Source organism: Pseudonaja textilis, chromosome 16, assembly GCF_049901715.1.
Source record: "Pseudonaja textilis isolate UNSWEBS1 chromosome 16, rPseTex1.2, whole genome shotgun sequence".
Lineage (NCBI taxonomy): Eukaryota > Metazoa > Chordata > Lepidosauria > Squamata > Elapidae > Pseudonaja > Pseudonaja textilis.
The window spans coordinates 10,053,493-10,078,186 of record NC_142005.1 but is presented as its reverse complement, the minus strand read 5'-3'; the positions used below and the strand labels follow the sequence as shown (position 1 = coordinate 10,078,186).

Sequence of the window (24,694 nt, the reverse complement as noted above, 5' to 3'; positions counted from 1 at the left end):
TAGTTTTCCCAAAATAATTGCCAAGGAAGGTAACCGGCTCTTCTCTGGATGGTGAAAAGCCTTAATCGTATGAGTTTGCACAACAGGAGCAACCCAATTCAGAGCTTTGGATGGTGTGTGTGAATCCAGGTTGCGCCTGGACCACAATCAAAGTGCTCTCTAAAGCTTCAACCTGCCAAATTCGTGGACCGGCCCCTGCACAAATCTATAATTCTTTTTTCTCATCTGTTGCCAAGCCTCGCAGGTTGACCATTCTTCTTGACGGGAGGGCAGACATCAACATCAAAATCACACACAGCTAGATAAGCCGTAGCTGGAGAATCACCTTTGTGCATTGCAGCATTCAAACAGGAGGTGATTGTTGTTGGGTTGTGGTGTGTGTCCCCCACCCCCAACCCCCCCTGCGCAAACCTAGATAGTTTTAAAGGACCAGTTTTATAATAGGCATCAATGGGAACGTTTTTGAAAGTTTAAACTTTCCACTCCAAAGATTGAAGGATGTTGAAGTAAATCTGGAAATCTGCATCCAAGGTCAAGGAGGCTGACCTTCTGATTGTGAAATCGTGCATTTCACAATCGCAAACCGGCTTGCGGTCTGGAAGTCTGAATTGGCGGAGGTTCCTTTGCTCCACAATTGCTTTTGAAGCGCTGGGATAAGAAACGGGACTTTTTGGCGTTGGCCCCCTGGATTTTTAGAAATTCTCTCTTCCTGTGAGCTCCCTCTTTTCCTACCTTTTAAACTTCCGGGCTAATGTTGCACTTTTCATGTAGTTATTGCCTTGTGTGTTGTTGTTTTTTAAGCATCCTTGATTGCTAGTGATTATTTTTCATATACATAGCTACCCGCCTATGGCCCCATAGAAATAGATAAATGGCTTTTTCTGTTTTCTTCAAGCGACTTGGGTTACTTTCCCTTGCAAAATTTGGGGTGCGTGGAACCCAAGAGACGTCTAATAAACGGTGGTTTTAATTGCCTTAATGGCGGGCAGGAAACCTCCCCGAGGATAGCCCAACCCTGGAAGGAAGCGGAAAAGGGACAGAAAACGCCGATTTTGACAAATAAGAGCCACAATCTGTCTGCCTTAGGGATTTTTTTTCTCTCCCCAAATTCTGATCTCTGCTCCTGTCTTGTGGCTGTGAAACGTGACAAGATTGTTTTGCTCTTCAGCTCTTCCCAAGCAGACCTCCCCTCACCCCACACACAGACACACACACACACACACACACACTGCCTTTGCTACGCTGCTGTGGCTGCAGGCTGATAGAAAATATTGATCAGATCCCAACTATATGGCTGCAAAGAACAGCCAGTTTCGCATTAACCCTTGCAGGGCGGGATTGATGGCTGGCCGATGCTCAGGAGAAGAGAGAGCGGAGGGCAGAATCTTTCAGGAAAGGGGAGACTCCCCCCCCCTTCAGCTGCAGAAATTGGGGTCCAACTCCCCCCAAATCTCTGGGCTTTGCTCTTTTGAATGCATTATGGGTGTCCTTTCTATCTTGGAGTCATCCGATGGAGTGCATCCCTCAATCGGCCTGGGCACCGATGGAAGAGACAATTGCAGAAAAGATAGAAATCTCAGCTAGCTCGAAAGAGAAAGTCCCGCATCATCAGGTTTTCCCTCTACTTCAGAGCTTACCTAAAATCTGGTTAAATTATGCATTAGGATTTTTCTCGCAGTGTTAAGCCAAAAGGCTCCGCTAGGAAATTCTCCCGCCGTGAATTGAGCGATCGCTTGGACCGGTCTCTGGCCTTGTGCCTTGAAACCGGGGAAGTTGCGTTGAGTCACCAGCCCTTAAAAATCGAGGCGTCTTCCGTTTATTATTGGCTTAGACTCATTTGAGTCTCCCGGCTTAGTTTGAACTAGAATTAGATTTGGGTCCTCTCATTCAGTAGAGGCTTCGTGCTTATTTGGGGAATGGAAATAGAACCGGATTCTGAATGAAAGAACAACAGCAAAAAAAATCACCTGTAAATCTTCACACATCTGATCTCCAGCTCAGTTGTTCTGTTTTTTTTTTTTTTTTTAAATATCCAGGAACGTCCTTCCTCTCTTCCCCAGTACAGTTTATTCCTTTGTTTTAAAATAAGTTTTTCCAGATAAATGAAGTTTCCTAGATAATTTTCCCTTTTAGGCAGAATCACGTCTGCTTTTGGCTACGTCCGGTGGCAGCGGCAGTCGAGGGCGATGAAATAGAAAAATGACTTGCTTGTTTGGGCATATATATGTATACACACACACACACACACACACACAGATACACACATATGTGTGTGTGTATATATATGTGTATGTATGTGTGTGTATATATATATATATATATATATATATATATATATATATATACATATATACACACATATATGTGTGTGTGTGTGTGTGTGTGTGTGTGAATATATATATATATATATATATATAATATATATATATATACATATGTGTGTGTGTGTGTGTGTGTGTGAATAAAATATATTCTTAAATATATATTTTACAAGCAATTCTTGCTTGTAAATATATATATTTAAGAATATATTTGGGAATTTAAGCTGGTCAGCTGCTCTCCCCCCCCCTTTGTGGGTTTGGGGGGGTAAACAGTTGGGGGGGAGGCAGGGTCAGAGCCAAGAAGGGGCACTGTGGGGCCAATTGAAACCTCCTATTTCACCCCCCCCTCCACCCACAAAAAAAATCGATGTTCTGTTTGACACAGAAGGCCCGAGGGAATTCGGGGGAGTTGACCGTCGGGTAGCTGGTGGCTGGTTGCGCCTGAGAAAAATCAATGATGCTCTTACACGAAGGAAGATCCTCCGTAGGTTGAGAGGGACGTCTGGAAGAGGAAGGGAGGGGGGGGGAGATTCTTCCCTTCCTTCCACTTCCTCCCCTCCACCCCCTGTTTCACATTGTCAGGGAGAAGGGAACAAAAGAAATCTCTCCAAACGGGAGAGGGGCCATTTCCCTCCTCCAACTCCAAGTTGGCTTCTGGCTGACCTGTGGCCAAGCGGGGGGGGGGGGCACCTTGACTTCATGTCCGCTTGCCCCTTTGCAGCTTGGTTGAGAAGATCACCCTTGGGCCTGGATGAGCCCCGGTGGGCCTGTAGCAGAGTATTTCCCCCCCCCCCACCCCCAGTTAATTTCATTAATGACGCTCTTTAGCCTTCCTGCCCTTCGGTGACGACCCCACCTTTTCATCCCCAGAAATTTTAAAGGCCCCCTCCGTAGAACCGGACAGCATAAATTAAGCCCCTGTCGTCCCCCAACTCATCAGCCCGAATGCAAGGCCCTTTTCTCCGAAAGCAAAGCCCGATCCAAATCGCGGCGAAACCTCCGTAGCCGTCGCTGGGTTTAACTTCAGGAGTCGATTGGAGCCATTTTAATCCCCACAAGGTGACCTTCACCCCCCAGAGGCTCTCTTTGGGGTTTAAGGGGCTAGCAGTCATTAAAAAATGGAAGCCAGCGGTTTATAGGAGAGACTCATTAACATTTTGCATTTTATTCGTTCGTTTATTTGCCAAACGTGGACAGGATTTTACGTTCAGTCCGGTGGGCCTGTTTGGAAGTGGTCCCCGAGCTAAACGGGCTCAGGTTTTCTTGCGATATTTTGTGTGGATACCTAACAAGTATGGGGCTTTTCCCCCCCCAACTCTCAGATTCAAGGTTTTTGGAACAGAAAACCAGTCATGCTTGTTCTAAATCTTCTCCTTCGTTGACGCTATCCATTTCGAGAGTCAATTGAGCCTGAAGTACGAAGCTTCCCCCCTTTTTCATATCGGGAACTCCGAAATAACCCTAGACAACTTCTCTCGGAAGGAAGACGGGTTAAGCTAAGTGCACGGCTCCCTGGATCACGGTGGAGCTGGACCCGAGTTAAAAGCATCGTGTTTCTGGCTTGCGCCAGAGGCTGATCCTGCAGGGATGGTTTGGAAGCTTGAAATGAATTGCTCGCGGTCGGTCCCCAGCCTTAGAGGAGGCAAAAGGGAGCGGGAATAAAAAAGCCGGAACGGACATTTTATATAAAAAGCAAGTGCAACTTGCATGGGCTTGTCAGGGGGGGTTTTTTGTGGGGGAGAGAGAGAAAATAGGCTCAAATATACCTACAAGCGCCAGCGTTTTAAAACCCCGACAGAAGTTTTGCAGGGTGAGAAATGTTCGGTTTCCGAAGCGATTTGTTTTGCTTAAAAACAGAATTAAAAAAAGGCTGCTTTGGTTTTGCTCACCGTTAGCCAAAGGATGCTATGACTTTAAAGTGAATTGGGAAATAGATGCTGCAAAGAAGTGAATTTTTGGGGGGGCGGGGCGGGGAAGCAGTGTGGCTTATTCAGGAAATGAACTAATATGCTGAGAAAGCATCTTAGGCCATTTCTTTTTCAGGAAAAGCAAGAGAGAGTAAGATTAAAGGATGTGTCCTCCGAAGCCGGCTCATTGAATCCAGGGGGTCTCCTCCCAGCTCAGCCCGCGAGGAGATTCCCCTGAGATCGATTCCTGCCGGGTCACACAACTTCACCTCTTGAATTAGGGAGGTGGGCTTTCGTTGATTTTTTCTAGCCAGTTTCGATGGGGTTCGTGAAAAGGAAATCTCCTCCAAGCGGGGGCCCTTGGAACTCCCTGCTGCATGAAAGTGGGCAGGATGGTGATCTAGCGGGTCCACCTGCCCGAATCGATCAGGGTGCAGGCGGATCCTCTAATTGGTGGTCTCTGGAAAGACCCCCCACCCCCCCGGTGTAGCCTCGACTCAGGGAAACTTAATGGGGAAAAGCACCGAGAAGAAGACAAGCAGGGGGTTGGTCTAGAAGACCTCCAAGGTCCCTTCCAACTCCGTTATCTTTCAGATCAGTTTTCTCCACCTGGGCCGCTTTTAAGATGGGTGGACTTTAACTCCCAGAATTCCCTGTTCAGCACGGAATTCTGGGAGCTCAAGTTCAAATGGGCTCTTGGATGTAAGGCTAACTTGGCTGCTTCTGCTGGCTGTAAAACAATATTTCATTTCCCCCCCCAATTTTTCCCCCCCTAAATTTCATTTCGCAGGGGAACGTATTAGAGATCTCTGTTTTTGTAATTCCTCATTAGAGCAGAATTGGTCCTTGCTCAGTCAAAATAACACCTCTTTCCCTAATTTAGAAAGTGAAAGTACCTGGCCCAGAGGGTAGGCTAAATTTTGCCAACGAACATCCAAATAACATTTCACAGCCTCAGCTTTTCCCTTCTTATCCCAGTTAAATATTGTCCTTTAAAACCCAACAGCCTCCATCATTAGCCACACACACACGCGCACAGACACACAAAATTCCAAATATTGCTATTGAACCGAATATCTTTGCCACACAGACCGTGTTTTTTTTTTCTTCTGAAAAGCAACAAAAGAAACGCCGAGGAAACATTCAGACGGGGTGGAAAAGGATGGGTTTAAGGGAGGATATTTTGGTCGACCCGAAGGAAAATAGATTGTGGAACAAGACAAGGAAAACCCAAGTAGACACATCTATAAATAACTCCCAGAAAGATGCGTTTCGCAGACCTGCGTTAGCAGATACTTCTCCATTTCAAAAACCCCAATCAATCGAGAGCCGTATAATTGGAGCATAAGGCACCCAGGGAAAGGATTCCACGAGATTTAACCGTTTCAAGAAATTATCTTAAAGCCTCCTTTCCTTTAGTGTTTTTTTTTTAAAAAAATCAGTTTTCAAACGTAAAAAAATCACACATCTTCCTTTCTCCCTCTGTTTTCCCACGAAGGACCCCGTGTTTGTTAGTGAAGGAGGGCGGGGGGACTGTTTCACATCGGCCTTGCAGAGATGCTGGAATGGGGGCAGGGTGAGGGAGACCCCCCCATTTTTATTTTTGGCCAGCTTGCAAAAAAGAGAAAGAAAGAAAAGAGAGAGAGAGAGGGAGAGAAGAACAGAAGGAAGGAAGGGAAAGAAAGAAAGAAAAAAGAGGGAGAGACAGAAGGAGGGAAGGAGAGAAGGAAGAGAGAAAAGGAAAAAGAAAAAGAAGGAAGGAAAGGAAGGAAAGAAAAAGGAGAGAAGGAGGGAAGGAAGAAAAGGAAGGAAAAGAAAGAAAAAGGAAGGAAGATAAGGAAGGGAAAAAAGGGAGAGAAGGAGGGAAGGAAGAGAAGAAGAAAGAAAAGAAGGAAAAAAAGAAAGAAAGAAAGAAAGAAAGAGAAAGAAAGAAAAGAAGGAAAAGAAAGGAAGAAAGAAAGAAAAGAAAGAAAGAAAAGGCCTTGCATGCGCCCACGAAGAGCTGGGTTAAGCTGACCCCGAGTGTGCTGGGCCTTCTCTGGGTGTGAAGCGGGTGACCTGGAGATGCTAAGAAGGCAGAAGATGGTTCTCCAAAGGCAGGAAGACGCTGCTGCATGTGTGAATGCGAAGGCAGGGAAAGGAAGGCTAGCAGCGTCTTCTACCCGCTCCGAGCTCAAAAGCAAAATTGGAGCAGCCGCCTCCCCTTCCGCCAGGGTGGACCATCCTTGGCGCTCCAGAAGGAATCTTTGGACCCGGGATGGGGAGTCCAAGACGCTGCGTGTCGGGATGGGGGCTCAAGGGAAGTTGTGTTGTGTTGTGTTTCTGGCTTTGCAGGACGTTGTCTCCCTGACCTTGATCGATGGGAGGGGGGGGCCCTTGTCGGAGGTTGTGGTGAGCTGGCCGTGCGCAGGAGGGGAGGGCGGGTTGGAGATCAGCCCACCCCATTATTGACTTCTTTGGGGACCTTGTCCCGCGACCCGCAAGGTTGTAGAGAGGACGAAACTGGGTTAGGCCTTGGAGGGGACGTTGGCCTAGATTTTATCCCCGATGCACTCATGCTAGCCGACCGAACGTTGAGTATTGATCGGAGGCTGGAGGGAAACCAGACTGGGCGTTAGGTAAACCCCCCTGACCCGCTTAACGGGGAGGGCTTCAGAAATGCTCCCCGGGGCCCCCAATCCTTTGTGTGTGACCTTCAACGGTTCATTTAGCGACCGTTTGAAGTCCCAATGGCGCTGGGAAAAACGGGACTTAAGGCCTGGCCTCACCCTGATGGCCGTGGCGGCCATCCCCGCGGTCGCGTGATCAACCCTCAGAAGCTTGGCGACTGACTCCCATTTATGACGGTCGCGGCGATCCCCTTTCCTGACCTCCTGACAACGGGGCTCACTTAACAACCCCTGTACCAACGTCACAACGGCGGTGATTCCCTTCACGACGGTGGCAAGAAAGGTCGTAACGCAGGCAAAGCTCCCTTGACGGGTGTCTCGCTGAGCAACGGAAACCTTGGGCTCCATTGGGGCCAGAACGCGAGGACTGCAAGTTCCCCACGTTTCCTAGGCCCAGGTGGTCTACTCGGAGGTCAGCCTCGGGGCCTCCAGGGAAGGGGCTCCAGATCGGAAGGGGCTCCAGAGGACCTCCTTGGCCCCTGACCCTTCCTGGCCTCGCGGCTTCCTCCCCCGCCCTCTGGATCCCAGCTATGGAAATATTATCTTACCTTCTAACCTTAAAGCTGCCATTCTCTGAAATTCGGGTTCTTGGAGCCACCTCCACATCCTCTTAAAGGTCTCCCGGCCGGACTTCAGTTTGCTCCAGGGCTTGGGGTTCCTCAGGAGGTCGGACAGGGTCCCCTGGGACCGGCAGAGGACCCGCTCCGCGAAGATGGCCTGGGGGATGCTGTACCGCTTGAGCTCGGCGATGATGCGCTGGGCCACCTCTTTGGTGTTGATCTCTTCCAGCTGGCTGGAGAGGACCGTGGTCTGGCTGGCGATGGGCGGGTTGGGCCGGGCGTTCATCTCTGGCCGCGGGTGGCCGTAGCCGCCTTGGCTCATGGGGTTGGGAGACGCCATGGTGGAGTTCTGGGTGGGAGACATCTCCCTCTGGAAGTGCTGGTCCATCCGGCCAAACATGGCGGCCGAGTGGCCTTCAAAGCCGTTGCCCAGCACCATCTTCTCGTTGGCCAGAGGAGCCACGGAGTGTCCTGCATAATTGTGCATGGGGACCAGCTGCGGACTGGACAGCGAGGACAAGCCCTGGCCCATGCCCAGGTCCTTGTGGTGGTAGGGGCTGTAAAAATGCCCGCCGGCGCCCAGCCCTCGGTCTTCCCTCATGAGGGTGAAGCTGCCGATGACGTTGCCCATGGGGAGGCATTGGTGGTGGTGGTGATGGTGGTGGTTCTGGTGGTGGAACTTCTCGTGGAGGGGCTGCAAAGGAGTCAGCGTGGTGTAGCTGCTCCCCGAGCCGGAGGTGGGCGAGTCCCCGCCGAAGCCAAGCCCGGGGTGCAGGGTGGTGGCCAAGGGGTGCTCGGCCCGGTGGCAGTCGCCTCCTTCCAGCACCGAGGCCACCAGAGAGGACCTCTGCAGCGCCGAGTGAAGGGGACGCGCCTCGCCGGGCATGAAGTCCTGCTCTGGGACGGCCATCTCCCCCACATTCTCCAAGCTCAAGGGGACGTTCATGGTTCCCCCTCCTAGGCTGTCATCCTCTCGGTGGGGCAGCCCAGCAGCCTTAATGGCGGTTAGACGTTGAGCGGGAGGAGGAAGAAGAGGCTGAGATGGAGACGGTGCCGGTCCGGATGGGAAGCTGATCCGCCTTGAGTTCCCTGGGGGACTTTGGGGACAAAGGGGGAGAGATGAGAAAGAGGAAAAGACACCCAATCCTCCTCCTCCTCCTCCTCCTCCTCCTCCTCCTCCTCCTCCTCCTCTTCTTCTTCCTCCTTCTCTTCCTTCTCTTCTTCCTCCTCCTCCTTCTCTTCCTTCTCTTCTTCCTCCTCCTCTCCTCCTCCTCCTTCTCTTCCTTCTCTTCCTCCTCTTCCTCCTCCTCCTCCTCCTCCTCTCCTTCTCCTTTTCCTTCTCTTCTTCTCTCCTCCTTCTCCTCTCCTCCTTCTCTCCTTCTCGTTCTTTTCCTTCTCTCCTCCTTCTCCTCTTCCTCAACCTCCTTCTCCCCTTCTCTTTCTCTCCTCCTCCTCCTTCTCTCCTCTCCTCCTCCTCCTTTTCCTTCTCTCCTCTCCTCTCCTCCTCCTCCTCCTCCTTTTCCTTCTCTCTTTTTCCTTCTTCCTCAACCTCCTCATCCTATCCTCCTCCTCCTCCTCCTCCTCCTCCTCCTCCCTCCTCCTCCTCCTCCTCCTCCTCCTCCTCCTCCTCCTCCTCCCCCCCTCCTTCCATGCATTGAAATTTCACCCAGCCAAATTAAAGGTGCATTTGTGCCAAACTTCCTTGGTGCAAATGCCCTCATCAAACAGGGAAGCCTCTAAAACATCACCCCCCTCCTTCCCCAAATCCAGTGGGCTCCAAAGACTCCTTGACCCTGCCCTCAACCCCCCGTCCCCTCCCTTGCCAGCGAAATATCCCCTCCCCAGGTTAGGCGTGGAAACCTTAGAGAGGCGAGAGGTTGGTCTTTTTCCTGGCAAAGTCCAAACCGTTTCCCCCAGCTCGCAGACCACAAATTCCCCACCCCCAAAAAAAAGAAAGAAAAAAAAAAAAGAAAGGCAGCTTACCTATTGTTGCATGTTATCCTTCGAGAGGCTTGTAGGACTGTTGGATGAGAGAGAAAGAAAGAAAGAAAGAAAGAGAAGAAGAAAGATTATTTCGACCCTCCGGCACCAAAGCAGCCTCTGTCTCTCGCACCTGCCTCACCGGCGGCTCGCAGGGATGGCTTTGAGGAAGGGACGAAGGAGACCAACCCCCCAAACTCCTTCCCTGGGGGGTGGGGGTTGGGGGGCAGAGCGAAGCACAAAGCAGCTTCTCCTCCTCTCCCAGCCCCCCAAAACAGTCCCACTTCGGAGATCTTCCCACCGCGAAGAGTAGCAGTGTCTTGGGTGGGTGGGTAGGTGGGTTGGCCAGCCTCAATTCATTGCCTCTTCCTCTCTCCTGCTGATGATGTCCGTTTAATTTTGATTTCTTGAAGTCCGTCCAGCTTGAACTAACCTCCTCTTTGTGTGTGTGCGTGTGCGTGTGTGCCAGTGGGTCAGTCTCAGCCTTCTCCTTTTTTTCCCCCCCTCCTGGGGGTCTCCTCTCCGGTCCAGCCTTCCCCCTCCCTCTTTCCCCAACCTCGCTTCTTCCAAGCCCTAAAGGCACTGGTATCGATTCTACCAGCCGAAACCCTTTGCTCGCCTGCCTTTTCCCACGTCACCAGCCTAAAAAATATGCCGGATTGCAATCAGGAGCCAATTGGATTTAACCCAGTCGGGCCTGGAGCCGGGGGGTGGTTGGGAAAAGGCACAAGGGGGCCAGGGCATGGCGTGGGTGGGTGGGAGCAAGCAGGCTGCAAGGAAAGACCATTTTTAGATATGCCACGAGGGATCGGATCGATTGTCCCTCTGGATTTGCCTTGAGAGCTTCCTCTGCTGATCCGAAACGGGACACTGGTGTTAAAAAGCCCAAAAGGTTCTTAATTGAGTGTGTTTCGGGGGCGGGGGGGTCTTTGTAGCAGAGAAGACAGAGACGAACAGTGGATTTTGATGCGTTATTTCCATCCGTCTGTCCAGACTCGCTTGGCCGTTGTCGTCTTTAAAGCTATACCTGTGGGATCACCTCGTGGTCTCCCATCCAGGGAGTCACCCAATTTCGCTTTATTTTTATTTTTTTACAACCTGTCTGGCCTCAAGGGTTGTTTGCCTGTCTAATCCCAATTTCAATGTTAGGTTGTCCTGAACCATCGTTGCTTTCGGAATTGGCTGCGGTGACTAACCGTCCTCGGTCAGTTATATCCCGATGATCCGCTCCACTTTTTAAATTCTGAATTTCATTTATTCCGAGACTTGCAGGGGCAGAGAAGGCAAAATAGATTTCTCCATCGGTCTCTTTCCAGGGAAAGGAACAATAGGCACTGAACGAGGTTTGGGGAGGTGGAGGAAGAAGGAAAAATCAAAGGCTTTAAAAAAAGAAGAACCCGTCAATATTGATTTCATTTCTCAAGATTCTGTAGTAATTTATTTTCCTTTCCTGGTTTTTTATTTATTTATTTCCGGGCCATTCACCTGCGTCCCGGCCTGGGGTTTGTTTGTACGGGAGCTTGGGGGGAAATATATATTTAAATTTTCTCCATGTAGAAAATTTGCATTGTTTGGTTTGGATGAAGATGATCTTTGGGAATGACGCATCGAGAGACAAAGAATTCAAGATTTCCCAGACAGAAAAGACAATCTGGCGAAAGGAAAATCTGACATCTTGTTGCTTCAGTTTCTATTCAAAATTACTACTTCCTAATTTCACGCTGATGACGTTTGCAAGGGATAAAAAAAAGTCCTTTTTCTGAGGACTTCTTTGCTATGGCACTCCACAAAATCCTTGCAAATACCTTAACAAGGAATATATTGCCCGCCAATGTTACCACAACTCTGTTGGACCCAGAAAATTTCCTATAAGAAGCCTGGTGCCTACAGCCAAGAAGCTCCTTCCTTCCCATAACCCCAAACCCTAATTTTCCTGGCCAAATAAACATCTTGGCAACCAAAGCTATTTGGGAAATCCCTTCTTGGTGAATGGCTAAATTTCTACATCCCCCCCAAGACCTCAAGCACTGAATAAGAAATGGAGAAATGAGCACCAATTTTCCCTGTTGATAATCCCATAGGGATAATTTAAGATCTGATGAGTAGAAGGCCAGATCTTCCTTCCAATTTTGGCCAGCAACAGATCCAACAAGAAGGAGATTTCAGATCTGGATTTATTTATTTATTTATTTTTGCAAGGGAGTTTTGTTTGCTGGAGGTTCTGGGCAGGAAGAGGCCTCCATGGACATTGAAAGAGGGTCCTTCTAAGATGCCCTATTTCTTACTTTTTGGACACAATTCATGGGCCTGGATGTTCACAGTTAGAGACCAGCAGCCCCGGAAGTGTCGTTCCTACAGTTCTTTCTGGCCTGCAGCTTCTCATGCTCGCATAGGTGAGCACAGGTGAGTCCGCTCACAGGTCTTTTTCTGCTTGGTTAACTGCACAAAACTGGAAAATGGGGCGCCAGTACGGAGGAAAGGACAGCTAGAAACAAGGCTGTGAAACAAGGACAAGAAGCTGGTGAAGATCCCAATTGTTGAAAACAGAACCATCAGGAGATCATAACCACTTCAGGTTGCAGTCTTCAGGGTTACACAAAGCACAAGAGTTTCAAAACTTTTTATCAAGGGAAGCAATGAATAATTACAGCTTTTGTCAGTCTTCCTTTCAATGCCCCCTCTTTAAGAACACACACACAGAGACACAGACACAAACACACACCAGTCAAACAATGGGAAGTTGGCGACTTTCTGGTTACATAAATCTCTTGGTTAAAAATAATACTCTGCTCCAGCTTTGAGCAAAGATGAACCCCAAAAATGTTTGTGCATAAATACCTCTCAAGAGGAGGTGGGTGTAATGTTGGGCAGTCAAATATCTTTGCATGGTTTCATGAGGGTCTTTTGTTAGGATCCAAGTTAATGGTTTCCAAATTATTCATGTATTTTGAGGTGGTTTAGACACGAAAAAAAATGTCCTTTTTTTGTAGCCCATTGAGGCAAGCATCACCTTTCAAAACACAGCAACTATTTCTGCCTTGGGGGGAAAAAAAGCAGGGGTTTGAGAAGGTTGGTGAAATTCTGCTCATTTTACGTCTTTTCAGTATTTATCCGTTGCCCTGTTCAGGTGGCTCCTCCCACAGGAATGGAGTGAGTTCGTGGCAAGGTAGCAGCAGAAAAATACAGAAAACCACAGAAACATAATAGCTAAATCAAAATGGAAAAACAAGCACAAACTCTTTAAATATTCATCATGTGAATTTCTGAGCCATTAAATCCTAAAAGCAGTTGTCGCTTCTGGGCGAGGTGGGCCAAATAAAAAAAATGCACAGATATCTTCTCAATTAAACTCAAATGCATTATCAAGAGAGAAATGAGGGTTTGGGGGCATCTGGAATCGCTCCAGGGTGGGGTAGTGTCAGCATTTTTTAAATGGTTAAAACTGAGGACTAGCTGCTTGAGAAAGCAATGCCCAGTCTAAACATGGCTATTTTTGCAATCGGCTTCCTCTTTGCATCTATCTATCTATCTATCTACCTACCTACCTACCTACCTACCTACCTATTTAAAAGCTTGTGAATAAGAGGCATTAAATGTTAAGAATCCCGAGGCTTGTTTAGGCCCAAATCACTAAGACACTGTAAACTCTACATTAAAATATTGGCCAACATTCAAAGATTGATGTTCAAGGGTTTTTTAAAATTAATATACCATCACCTCACTGCCCACTTAATTCCTGTTAGGTCGGCTTACCAAGACGCTATTTGTTGTGTCAAAAGACTCTGCATATTTTTTAAAAATGATTTTATTTCCTTCTAAGTTGATTCCATGGATGGTATGGGGTGTTATTTCTGCGTATGTACATATAGGGGTTAATCTGGCATTTAAAAAAAGAATCTTAAGAAAGAGCATTTTGTATAAGTAACCCAAATATTTGAGCCTGATTGAGCCTTTGCCTTCTGCATTTTTTAATTAATTTGTAAGCATCTTGGCACAAGAATTGTAGAAACTGGGTCTAATTCCGGCCAGAGAGGGCCAAAATCTGACTGTTGCAATATTCATTAAATATACACTACCCTCTGCGAGCGAGGCAACTGCTGAGGCTTCCACAGCGATCTGAATGACCTGAAGTGGAGATTCCTTTTGAAAAAATAATAATGATGATGGTGATAATTAAATAGACGATCAATCTGAGATGGGAATGAAGTTGGAGGTGGGAAGCCCATCCCATAATAAATTAGATGAGAATTTTAGACAGAAAGGAGTTTCAGGGGTGAGCAATAATTAAAACAAAGTTGGGGTTTTCTTTTGGAGATCTTTTGACCACGAACTGCTCGCAACAGCCTCCACCGTGCCAATTAATCAATATTTCGCAGAAATCTGCTGGAAATTCAGGAAGAGGGAGAGGGGGAAAAAGGGCTGCAAATCCTTTTTCAAGTGCTGTGAAAAAAGTCGGTTTGGAAAAATCTGTTTTTCCGAGGCGCTGTCCGGGCGTTTAGGTGCTGAAATGGCTCCGGCGTGTTTCCCGCCTCTTAAAATTTTAATAGAAAAAAAATAACAGAAACCATCTTTTTCTCTGCTGGGGATCTATATTGTCAGAACCTGAAATAAAATTCTTCCAGTTGTGGCAGATTTAAAACAAATAACAGCAGATCAGAGAATATTTTCGCACTTCCCTCCTAGGCAAACACTATCAGATGGACTTTTCTTGCTGGAATGGAAGAAAAAAATTACTGTAGTTTTCCAGGGTTAAACATCATACAAACAAACCTTCCTTTCCCCCAAATATTCTCCACTGTAAACTTCAACCCAAGGAGGAACCGCATGTTTTTCTCAAGTATGCTGCGTTCTTCCAAACCAAAATAAAGACTCCGTTCTCTCACCGACCACTTGCAGGAAATTCACACAGGAAAAACAACAACAACACAAAACCCTTTATTTTATTTCCACTCTTCGTAAACTGCGTCTCTGAAGGAAGAAGACATTTTTTAAAAATGTAAAAAAACAACAACCCCTCTCATCTAAAAAGATATTCATAAGGAGTTTTTAAAGACCTTAAAGATTTTTTTTTTTAATGTTTTTGGCCAAGGATGCCAAAAAGTATCTGCTTATTGTGAAAATCTGTGTGTGTTTTAACTAGCAACCCTAAGGATTTCCCCTTGTTTATTTTCCGGCGGCCGCAAACTTTACACACAACGCTGTTAAAACAACTTGTGAATAATGTTGTACTCCCTATTCTGGCTTAATAATTATGAGGCTGTGATTTGGAACTGTAATGCCTTCATTCCTCCCCCCCAATAAGTCTCAATACACTTGTCACATCAGCGGGCTTTTTATCTGCATACACTCACACAAACACACATACACACGTTCTCTCTCCCCCCCTCCTTTGGAAGGAGTTTAAAACACCATTTGGTTGATTAATTGTCTTTTATTGATCAATTTTCTATTTGGCAGAAACTGGACCTTTGGCTGCATAGATTTCAATATGTTTCCTAACCTTAAAAGGCAAAAAAAATACTCTTGATTTTTTTTTTTAAAAAAAATAAAATATACAGAGAGACACAGGAGTTGGGTTTGTTTCTATTCTAGAAAGCGGGGTAAGAAATATGGATTTTTTTTCCCCCACTCCCATCTTTCATAGTGAGGAAATAAAGACACCTTTAATGCAATAGTGGAAGATGAGCCCTTTTTAACAACATGGAAATTACATTATATAAATTTAATATTTTTCCTCTTTAGGGAAGAAAAGTGAAGGGCCCTGCTAATGAAACCCCAGCCAGGCAACCTTCAAACTTACCTTATTTCATTTCTGCGGTTCCTTTGAGGGTGGGAGGAAAATATGATTTATTATTTATTACAATTATTAAGATGGGGTAGTCATCTCTCTCTTTCTCCCCTTTCTCAGGGATGGAAGAGTTTGAAGCGAGCCCGGAGATGAAAACGAATGTGTAAAGAAAAGGCGATTAAACATCTCGATTCCTGCAAGGATTTCATCAGCTTAAGGTTAGGAGGCAGCTGGCAAAATTATTGTTATGGTTATTAATATTATTTTCCTGGTTAGGAGCCTTGCTACTTCTCAGCTCACTCCCCCAAAAAAAAACCCTCTTCAGGACAACCTCAAACGTTTCCAAAGGATCCAAAGAAAAAAACTTTAAAAATTAAGGGCTCCCACCCCCAACACGCCCGGTTGTAACTCCAAGGAGTTTGTTTTGCAAAAATTTTATGAAGTTGTGCAAATGGTATCTCTGAGCATTACTCAGGAGGAGTCCTGGCAGACCTCTCTTTTTGATTTGTAAGAAATAATCATAATAAAAGTGGGATATAAATAAATATAGAGAATAAATGCAGGAAGGGGGCAGCAGGCACGTTCTGTGGGGCTTACTTCGAAGTAGACCCTCGTTTGCTGGTCCTGCGCGGGTGGGGTGATTTAGGAGCTGTGAGAAGGCGTGGGAATCGGGCAGAAGGGTGTTAAATCTGCTGCCTCCATAAATCTCTGGTGTGTATTTTATTTTATTTTATTTGTGCAGCCGCCTCTCTCGCGGAGGGGAGCCTGAGTGGCACACAAAGATTTTGTCTGTCTGTGTGATTCACGCACTCGAAGGTGCGTAGATCACACACGCACACACACACATATGTGCATGTATCAAAACACCCCCCCCAGGTAGACCCCACACAAATTCAGGGAACCCAGGAAGAAGCTAGGCTGATCCTCATGATCAATTCCGATTTTTTTCCCTCTCTCTTTGGGGTGCGGGGGGGGGGAAACACCCGACTCTTTGTCCCGGGGCAAAAAAAATTGCGGGCACCCAAAGGCTCCTAGACGATACATTCGTGTTTGGGGAGGGTGTGTGCGTGGGGGGAGGCCTCCTTGGGGGCTGGGGGGCCGCGTAGGCGAAGGGGCGCCTTGCAGGGGAGCAGGGAGGGGCGGAGGGGGTCCTCCGATTTAGGAGGGGAGGACAGAGAGAGCCCCGCCCTTCCTTAGGGAGCTGGCAAAGCGAGGCGTTCTCGCCCCGGGCTCTGTGCGCGTCTGAATTCTTCGCTCGCTCGCGTGTCCGTGTCTCCCCCCACCCCCCCGCGCGGAGGGAAGGGCGGAATTCGGGGAGCAACCTGAGAGGGAAAAGAGGGGGCCCTTTGGGCCCGAGGCCCCAGAGAGGGGGACTTGGGGGAGGGCAGAAGAGCCACCTGGAGCAGGGCGGGCCGGGCATTTGCCCCCGGGGACGAAGGGACGGGCGGGCGGGGGGTCGCAGGGTGCGGGGCAGAGTCTCTTTGGGGGGGAAAAGCCTCTTTCCCAAACTTGGTCCCCGCCGTGGAAGGCAGGAAACCCACCCGGGGGTGGGGGGCAGCTCCCTCTCGCGGCTGGGGTGAAGGGGCCCGAGGGACGGGGGCTGCAGGGGCCCCGGAGCGGCTCCTGCGCTTTGGAAAAGGCCGCCGGCCTCGGAGGAGACAGGGAGGGCAAGAGGAGGCGACTCGGGCGGGGAGGAGGGGGACGGAGGGGGTGCGGGAAATCAATTTGGGCAGCGCCTCTTGGAAGAGGAAGAAAGGAGGAAGAGGAGGAGGAAGAAGAGGAAGGGGAGGAAGAGGAGGAGGACGAAGAGAGGAGGAAGAGGAGGAGGAGGAGGAGAAGAGGAAGAAAGGAGGAAGAGGAAGAAAAGAGGAAGAGGAAGAAGAGGAAAAAGGAGGAGGAGGAGGAAGAAGAGAGGAGGAAGAGGAAGAGAGGAGGAAGAGGAGGAGGAAGAAGAGGAAGAGGAGGAAGAGGAAGAGGAGGAAGAGGAGGAGGAAGAGAGGAGGAAAAAGCAGGAGGAGGAAGAAGAGGAAGAGGAGGAAGAGAGGAGGAGGAGGAGGAGGGAACCCGGACCTATCTCTGCGCCCCTTTTGGGAAGTTCCGTCCCTCCCGGAGGGCGCGGCCCAGAGCCGCCCCCTTCCTCCCCTCCCGTTGCCCCCAGGGACAGGCCGAAGGCCCGAGAGCCCCCTCCCTCCCTCTCACCGGCTGGGCCCCAGGGGTCCCTCCAGCAGAGGAAGCCCCCCTTCTTTGAACAATCAAAATCAGCTTTAAAAGTCCCGGCTGCCCTTGCAACCCCCCCCCCAAAAAAAAACCCCTAGCATTTGGCTGGGAAAGAGGTTGCAAGGCGAAGGCTCCCCCCTCACCCCCCCCCAATCACAGACTCTGTCCCGAGGGCGGGGGGCAGAGGAAGGGGAGCCCAGGCTGAGCTGAGCAGCCCCATTTGGGAGCTGATCTCGGGGGTGCAGGAACCAAAAGGCCCCCCACCCCCGAATATTTGCACAGAGACTCCCAGGGAGGGGAGGAGTTTCGCTATTTGGCCCTGGTGGGGGGACACCTCTAAACTGGACCCCCCACAGGCCCCTGTTTTCCCTTGTCCCCCTTAAGTAGGATAATCCATGTCTCTTTCTTTCTTTCTTTCTTTCCTTCTTTCTTTCCTTCTTTCTCTCTCTCTCTCTCTCTCTCTCTCTCTCTCTCTCTCTCTCTCTCTCTTCTTTCTTTCTTTCTTTCTTTCTTTCTTTCTTTCTTTCTTTCTTTCTCTCCCTCCCTCCCTCCCTCCCTCCCTCCCTCCTCTCAAAGGGGGGCAATTTGGACGGCACGTTGCTGGCACCTGCCTTCATTGCAACCCCGGTTTGGGGCCCAAGGCTGCCTTCCCAAAAACTTTCTTTTTACTTTTGCCCCGAATTCCTCCCGAGGCTCCGTTGCATCAAAGCAAAATCGCGCGCAGGAGGAATTTTTTTCCCACGAGTTCCCCCCCTCCCTTTACTCTTTGGAGGACTCTAAAGGGGGGGGGGGGGCTGTAAAACCCACCCACCCACCCACCCAGAGCAGCCGCCGCCACCCGGGTGGGCGAAGGGGAGAGGGAGGGAGGGAGGGAGGGAGGGAGGGCGACCTGTTTTAACGTGATTAACGTGATTTCAAGCATCCCCAGGAGACTTTTGCCCCAATGAAGTTGACTTTACAGATAAAGGGAAGTGGAAGAGGGTGAAATTGAATTAAATTCCCGTATCTGCCACGGCTTGACAGGCGGGAAAGGAGGGGGCTGGTGGGACTGGGAAGAAAACAGGGGAGGAAAAGGGAAATCCGGATGATTATTTGAATGGTTTTTGCATTGAAATATACCTGGGTAAATAATTTATACCTCTGCATCTTTAGTTGTTGTTTTTCTGCCTGCAACGCAAAAAAAAAAACGTGTGTGGTTTTTTTTTTGTTGTTCTCCAGTTTTGGCTGAAATTGAGATATTTAGGCTCAATCTCAGGGATTATTTTTTTCCTTCCTCTTCTGTCCTTCCTATTTCTAGCCTCCCTCAAACAACCCAAGATTTCTGTGGTGCCATCACCTTTTACCGAAGCCATAAATTTTTGTGGACTTGTCACTCTGGACTTGTAAAAATCCCTATTATTATTATTATTATTATTATTATTATTATTATTATTATTATTATTATTATTATTATTTACTATTACTATTGTTGTTGTTGTTGTTGTTGTTGTTATTTCTATCTCAGCTGACATTGCAAGCAGGGGTTTATTATTGATGGTAGCAAGAGGCGTGTGTGTTTGTGTGTATGCGTATATATGTGTGTGGTTGTGTGCACGTGTGAGGCCAGGCCTTATAAAACCCAAAGCCAAGTTGAATTGATTCTACTGCATTCGGGTTTTTTTTTTTTAAAAAACACACACACATGCACGGAAATATCTAGCAGACTCCATGCGCTCAATTTCTTTTATTTTATTTGTAAAGATCAGGGTCTGGAGTGGGAAACCAAATTATAATCTTAAACCCAGAGCTGGAGAACGAACGAAGGCTCCTTGAATTTATAAAATTTACTTCAGAGTAAAGTATGTATAATGCATGAACAGGCAGCGATCAAAACATCTGAGCAGTACATTATGAATAATTTTTCTAATTGTTGCGCGGAAAGGAAGAGTCGGATGGTGCTTTTTAATGCAACTTGCTTTAAAATTAAAAAAACAATACTTTGATTAACTGGCAAGCAAGTCTTCCTTCCCCTTCCCTTCAACCCCCTTTTCCTTTATTGATCCGCCTTTCTGTTTATTGATTGCTATATAAAAAGAACCCTCATCCTTGTCCCTATCAGAGAGATTGCTAAACATGCCTGATGCCTTTTGCCTTTTCTTTCACATATCACAATGAAAACACCGCTGAATTTTTTTTCCTGGATTGGGCTCAAAAACATGGATATTATCATGTGTGCGAGAAAAAGAGCCTCTATTTATTCAACAAACCTTACGATAAGCAATATTATATATCTTGCGGTTGTTGTTGTTTTGAAAAAAAAAAATCATTCTCTGTGTGTTATTCTGTTATTTTAATTCTCCTTAGATCAGGTATTAAAATCTTCCGGGGGTGGGTGGGGGGGGTGAGCTGGTATCTCTATTAAGGAACAAAGCATTAAACAAATCTGACATACTGCAAATATTAAAACACACTTCCAAAGCAAGCGAATAAATCACATAAGATTCCAGAATTCTCTATCTGCATGCAACACTGTCCGGGTTTTCCCACTTGAAAACACCACATTCAAATTATGGGGCATCAGAACTAAGAAACAGCAAACATTTCAATTTGCAAGGCTGAAGACGCCTTTCCTGCAACCTCAATCATATCCTGCTTGTATCAAAACTATCCCAAAGATTCTCAGCCTTCCTGATTCCATCTGAGATACAGATACACAAACACTTAAAATATTACCCTGATCCTCGTTTGAGAAAAAAAAAAAATTGAGGGCAAAGAAGAAAGTTTAAAACCGATTGGGTGGGTAGAAGGAAATTACCTTTATTCCGATACTAAAATGATATTTTTTTGTGGTTGTTCGTGTTTTGTTCTCTTTGGAGGTTGTGTTTTCTCTACCTTTCGAGAAATCAGAGTGGTCATTTTAAATACTGAGCAACAGATACTTTTCATACACTTCATTTTGGAAGTCTGCTTGACGGAGGAGCTTCTGCAAAGGTTTATTAGTTGCAGAGAAATAGGGGAAGACCTCTCTTTCTGTCTTTCAAAACAGATTAAGTTGGGCCCCAGTATTATCGACGGCTGGATGCAGAATGCAGCAATTATTCTCTAATTTTAGATTTGAGCTGCCTGAGAGGCAGGAGGCTGAAAGAAAATCTCCCCCAAACCAAAATCAGCTCCCAAATCAGTCAGGGGTGGGGTTTTTTTTCGCTCCCCCCCCCCTTACCAATTAACTTTCAATCTGAAGGGATTGAAAATGCCAGGAAATTAAGGAAATGGAGTGTAAAATACCTCGTGTCCGGCCTGTCTTTGCTTAGGGAAGAGACTATCCAACACGCCTGCCTGGCTGTCGAAAGAGAACATCAAAGGAAATCAATGAGGTGCATTTCCCATATTTTATGAGGCCTGGATGAAGGTTTGCAGACTTCACTGTCTGAAAGCCTCTCCGACCCATCTGGGCTTATGGAAAGCCGGAGAAGTTAAAGCTGCCGAATTAAGCCGGTAATGAATCCCGACTCGAAATTTCCAAAGGGATCCTTAGAGTCAGGAATTGGCGTTTTGAGTCCAGGGGGGGACATTAAATCCATGTTCAGGGCCTGCCAAGCACCCATGGCTGGTGGAGAAGGGGCATTTCTGCTGGCCCCGGTCTAAGCCTGACCTCCGGATCGGAACCGCGCGGGGTTGGCCCATCCAGCCTCAAGGATGGGGGTGTTTTCCGGGCCATTCCCTGCCTTACCATCTCCCTTCGTGGAGGACGGATGCCTCCTTTGCTAAGAGTTGGTCAATTGAAACGAAGTTTGGTGAGGGAAGGATTAGGAGGATAGTGACGCAGAAGGTGCCATCTTGGACACAGACTCGTGGCAGGGATGCAAAGTTGGAAATGAGAACCAAAGTAACGCCCTCATTTCAAGAACTCCGAAACCGTCGCTCTCTCACCCCGGTTGCCCGTTTTCAGATTAACAAGAGTTGGAAGGGACCTTATAGGTCATCTAGTCCAACCCACCCGCCCAAGCGGGAGACCCTACACCATTTTGGACAAATGGCACTCCAGCCTCTTCTTGAAAGAGATTTCCCCGGCGGCCTCTTTCATCCACCCTCTTCCCATCCTCCCCAGCTGGCATAGACGGGCGTGGGAGGCTTCAGCCCCGGAGCCCTTTTCTTGCTAGACGTTGCCCATGTGGCTGGTCCATGTGTGTGGCTAAGCTGGGCGGTTGTTAAGTGAATCACCGCCGCTGTTAAAGCAAACCGTGTGGTCCTTAAATGGCTTGCCTCTTTCAATTTGCCTCTTGGAGCTGGGAAGATGAAGCGGCCCTGGTCAAAACCAGATTCTGGATTTTAATCCCGAGGCCGCGATGGTCATCAGTGCGAGGAACCCCTGGTCACTTTTTCCAGGGTCTTCGAATGGCCGCTAAATGAACAGTTGTAAGTTCAGAGCCATCTCTGTGCAGAACTTCCCCAGGGCCACGTTTAAAGCGATACACACACACACACACACACACACACACACACACACACACACAGATGGTTCAATGAAGTGGTCCACCCCTCCGAGGGGGCTGCTGCCCGACGTGCTCCATGCAGTCACAGCCCCCGGACCCCCCCCTCCCCATAATCCAGTCCATGTGGGGCTCGTAGCCGCCTTATTAATGGGAAGCTTCCTAATTAATAGATTCAGTCAAGAGGATCCTCGCCCCTTCCGCCCCCCCCCCTCTTCTCTTCCTCCCCGGCCCTGGGAAAGCGGCTGCGTTCCCCTCCCTTGGCCCGAGGATCAGCTAATGAAAACAAATCCCCCAGATCAGTTCATTTGACAATGCAATTTAATTATTCCCTTAAACCAGATATGAGCATTTCCAGAGTGGAAAGTTAGATTGGGGAGGAGGAGGAGGAGAAGGAAGAAAGAAGGAAGAAGGAGGAAGGAGGAGGAGGAGGAGGAGGAGGAGGAGGAGGAGGAGGAGGAGGAGGAGGAGGAAGAAGAAGAAGAAGAAGAAGAAGAAGAAGAAGAAGAAGAAGAAGAAGAAGAAGAAGAAGAAGAAGAAGTAGTAGTAGTAGTAGTAGTGGAGGAGAAAGGAAAGAAGGAAGAGGAGGAGAAGAAGAATAACAGAAAGGAGGAGGAGGAGGAGGAGAAGGAAGGAAGAAGGAAGAAGAGGAAGAAGAAGAAGAGGAAGAGGAAGAAGAAGAAGAAGAAGAAGAAGAAGAAGAAGAAGAAGAAGAAGAAGAAGAAGAAGAAGAGGAAGAAGAAGAAGAGGAAGAGGAAGAAGAAGAAGAAGAAGAAGAAGAAGAAATGACCTGAAGAAGAAGAAAGAAAAAGAAAGAAAGAAACTGGGTTCCGGCCATCCTGCATCCCTTTTACAGAGGGCCCTAAAGCGTGCATCTCCCTCCCTCCCTCCCTCCCCCCTCTCTCTTTCTCTTTCTCTTCCCCTGAAATTCCACCACCAAGAATACAGTTTAATTTCAGTTTCCTTCTCCGTGAGGGACACGTTTGCAGAGGTCTCCGGATGCCCCGCTCGGACGCTGACACGCAAACGGGCCTGTTCGTTTATTTCGCTTTTCACGGACGTGTTTTTTCTTGTGTTCATTTTCATTGTCATATGACGATCAGTGGAACGACTTTCCCCCAGAAATGGCGGGCCCCCTCGATCCCTGGAGGTTTTTAAGAAGAGACTGGACAGCCACCAGTCTGGAATACTAGAGGGTCTCCTGCTTGGGCAGGGGGCTGGACTAGAAGACCTCCAAAGGTCCCTTCCAGCTCTATCCTATCCTATCCTATCCTATCCTATCCTATCCTATCCTATCCTATCCTCTATTCTATTCTATTCTATTCTATTCTATTCTATTCCATTCCATTCCATTCCATTCCATTCTATTCGTTATCCTGTTCTATTCTATTCTATTCTATTCTATTCTATTCTATTCTATTCTATTCTATTCTACTCTACTCTACTCTACTCTACTCTATTCTTATTCTTATTCTTTTATTCCTATTCCTATTCCTATTCCTCCTTTCCCTTTCCTTTCCCTTCCTTCCATCAATCATGTTAAAGAAGAACCCCGAGGGCTCTGGGCTGGCTTGCTGGTCTCCTGCGGCTCATTCCACCTCCTCCTGCTTAAAAGAAGCTATCTCCCAAAAAAAGGGGGGGGTTAAACCCCCCCCAAAGGCCTTTTCCTTCCTCGAGACACCCCCCCAATCACTTTATTGGGGTCCCTCCCTCCTTTTGGGGGACGGGGAGCTACCTAGTTACCCTCCCCCCCTTCAGCAGATCACCCTCCAACTTCCTTTGCTGGACTATCCTTTCTCTCTCCCTTCCCAGGGCCACGAAAGGGGTTGTGCGAACCTCCCCGTCTATTTCACCTCCCGCTTTTTTAACCGCCTTCAAAGCTGCCCCTGTTTCTGGGTGGGGTGGGGCGGGGGTGGGGCTCCCGTTTCACCCCCCAACCCCCCAGAAGAGGGCGAAGGAAGTGGGAGAGGAAAGGAGGAAGCGGGAGGTTTCATTTGCAACCCGAGGTGGCCGTGCCCGTCTCCACCCACGCCAGCTGCAGCATCCTAAAACACGCTGGCCATTTTGCCAGCCTCGCGGGGTCCTTCTCCTTCTTCCCTCAACTTCTGGATTCCTCGGCCAGATGTTAGGCCCCCCTCTGACCCTTGTCGTTGGGCAGACGTTCCTGGGCTGCTCCCGGGTACCCCCTTTCCTTGCGCCCCCCGCTGCCTGGCCTGGCCTCTCCCTTCCCCCCCAAACTCCCCACTGAAGTGACCTCTCTTTCCCTGTGTGCTGCTGCTGCCCAACCAACTGGCCTCCGATGCTACGGTAGCCAAGGCAACCACGCCTGACCCCGGCCAGCTCCGAGGACCGGCCCTATCGATTGCAAAGATAATAAATGGGCAGCAGCCGCCACGGGCCCATTTCCATATCGTTGGGGGGGGAGAACGACAGGCTTTTGGGTCTTCTCGGAGGGGAGAAGGTTGGGCTCCCATGGAGCCAGCCGGGGACGGACGGGGAGGTTTGGCTGCAGTGGGGCATCCGAGGCCATCCAGATGAGCCAGTCACTGGAGTCTCATCTGGGGGGCCACAACGGCCTTGCGGAGTGGGCCTGTTGGGGGGGGGGCGTGTTTTGAAGATGGCTGTCTTTGACCGGAGGGTTTTGGGACCTTGGAGGTCATCTAATCCAACCCCCCCCATCCCGCCAAGCAGGAGACCCTAGACCGTTTCTGACCGATGGTGGTCCAGTCTCTTCTTGGAAAGTTTCCAAAGTGATGGGAGGAGCTGGAAGTAGTTTCTTGGGG

At 48.4% G+C, this 24,694-nt stretch overlaps 2 protein-coding genes across 2 annotated transcripts in view; one reads left to right on the top strand and one right to left on the bottom strand.

The window, feature by feature from the left end:
• The window catches only part of ENSA (endosulfine alpha), a 42,854-nt gene that overhangs the window by 7,844 nt on the left and 10,316 nt on the right, over nt 1-24,694 (top strand). Inside the window, exon 2 of the mRNA XM_087913943.1 lies at nt 15,346-15,443. The gene's annotated coding sequence lies outside the window, so the exon portion shown is untranslated. The remainder of the gene's footprint in view (nt 1-15,345; nt 15,444-24,694) is intronic.
• Nucleotides 1-24,694, bottom strand: part of LOC113452503 (hepatocyte nuclear factor 6-like) — a 30,512-nt gene that overhangs the window by 2,839 nt on the left and 2,979 nt on the right. Inside the window, exons 2-3 of the mRNA XM_087913942.1 lie at nt 9,441-9,477; nt 7,446-8,554 (exon numbers count right to left, since the gene is read on the bottom strand). Coding sequence (XP_087770068.1) covers nt 7,446-8,403 — 958 coding nt within the window. The 5' untranslated portion in view covers nt 8,404-8,554; nt 9,441-9,477. The remainder of the gene's footprint in view (nt 1-7,445; nt 8,555-9,440; nt 9,478-24,694) is intronic.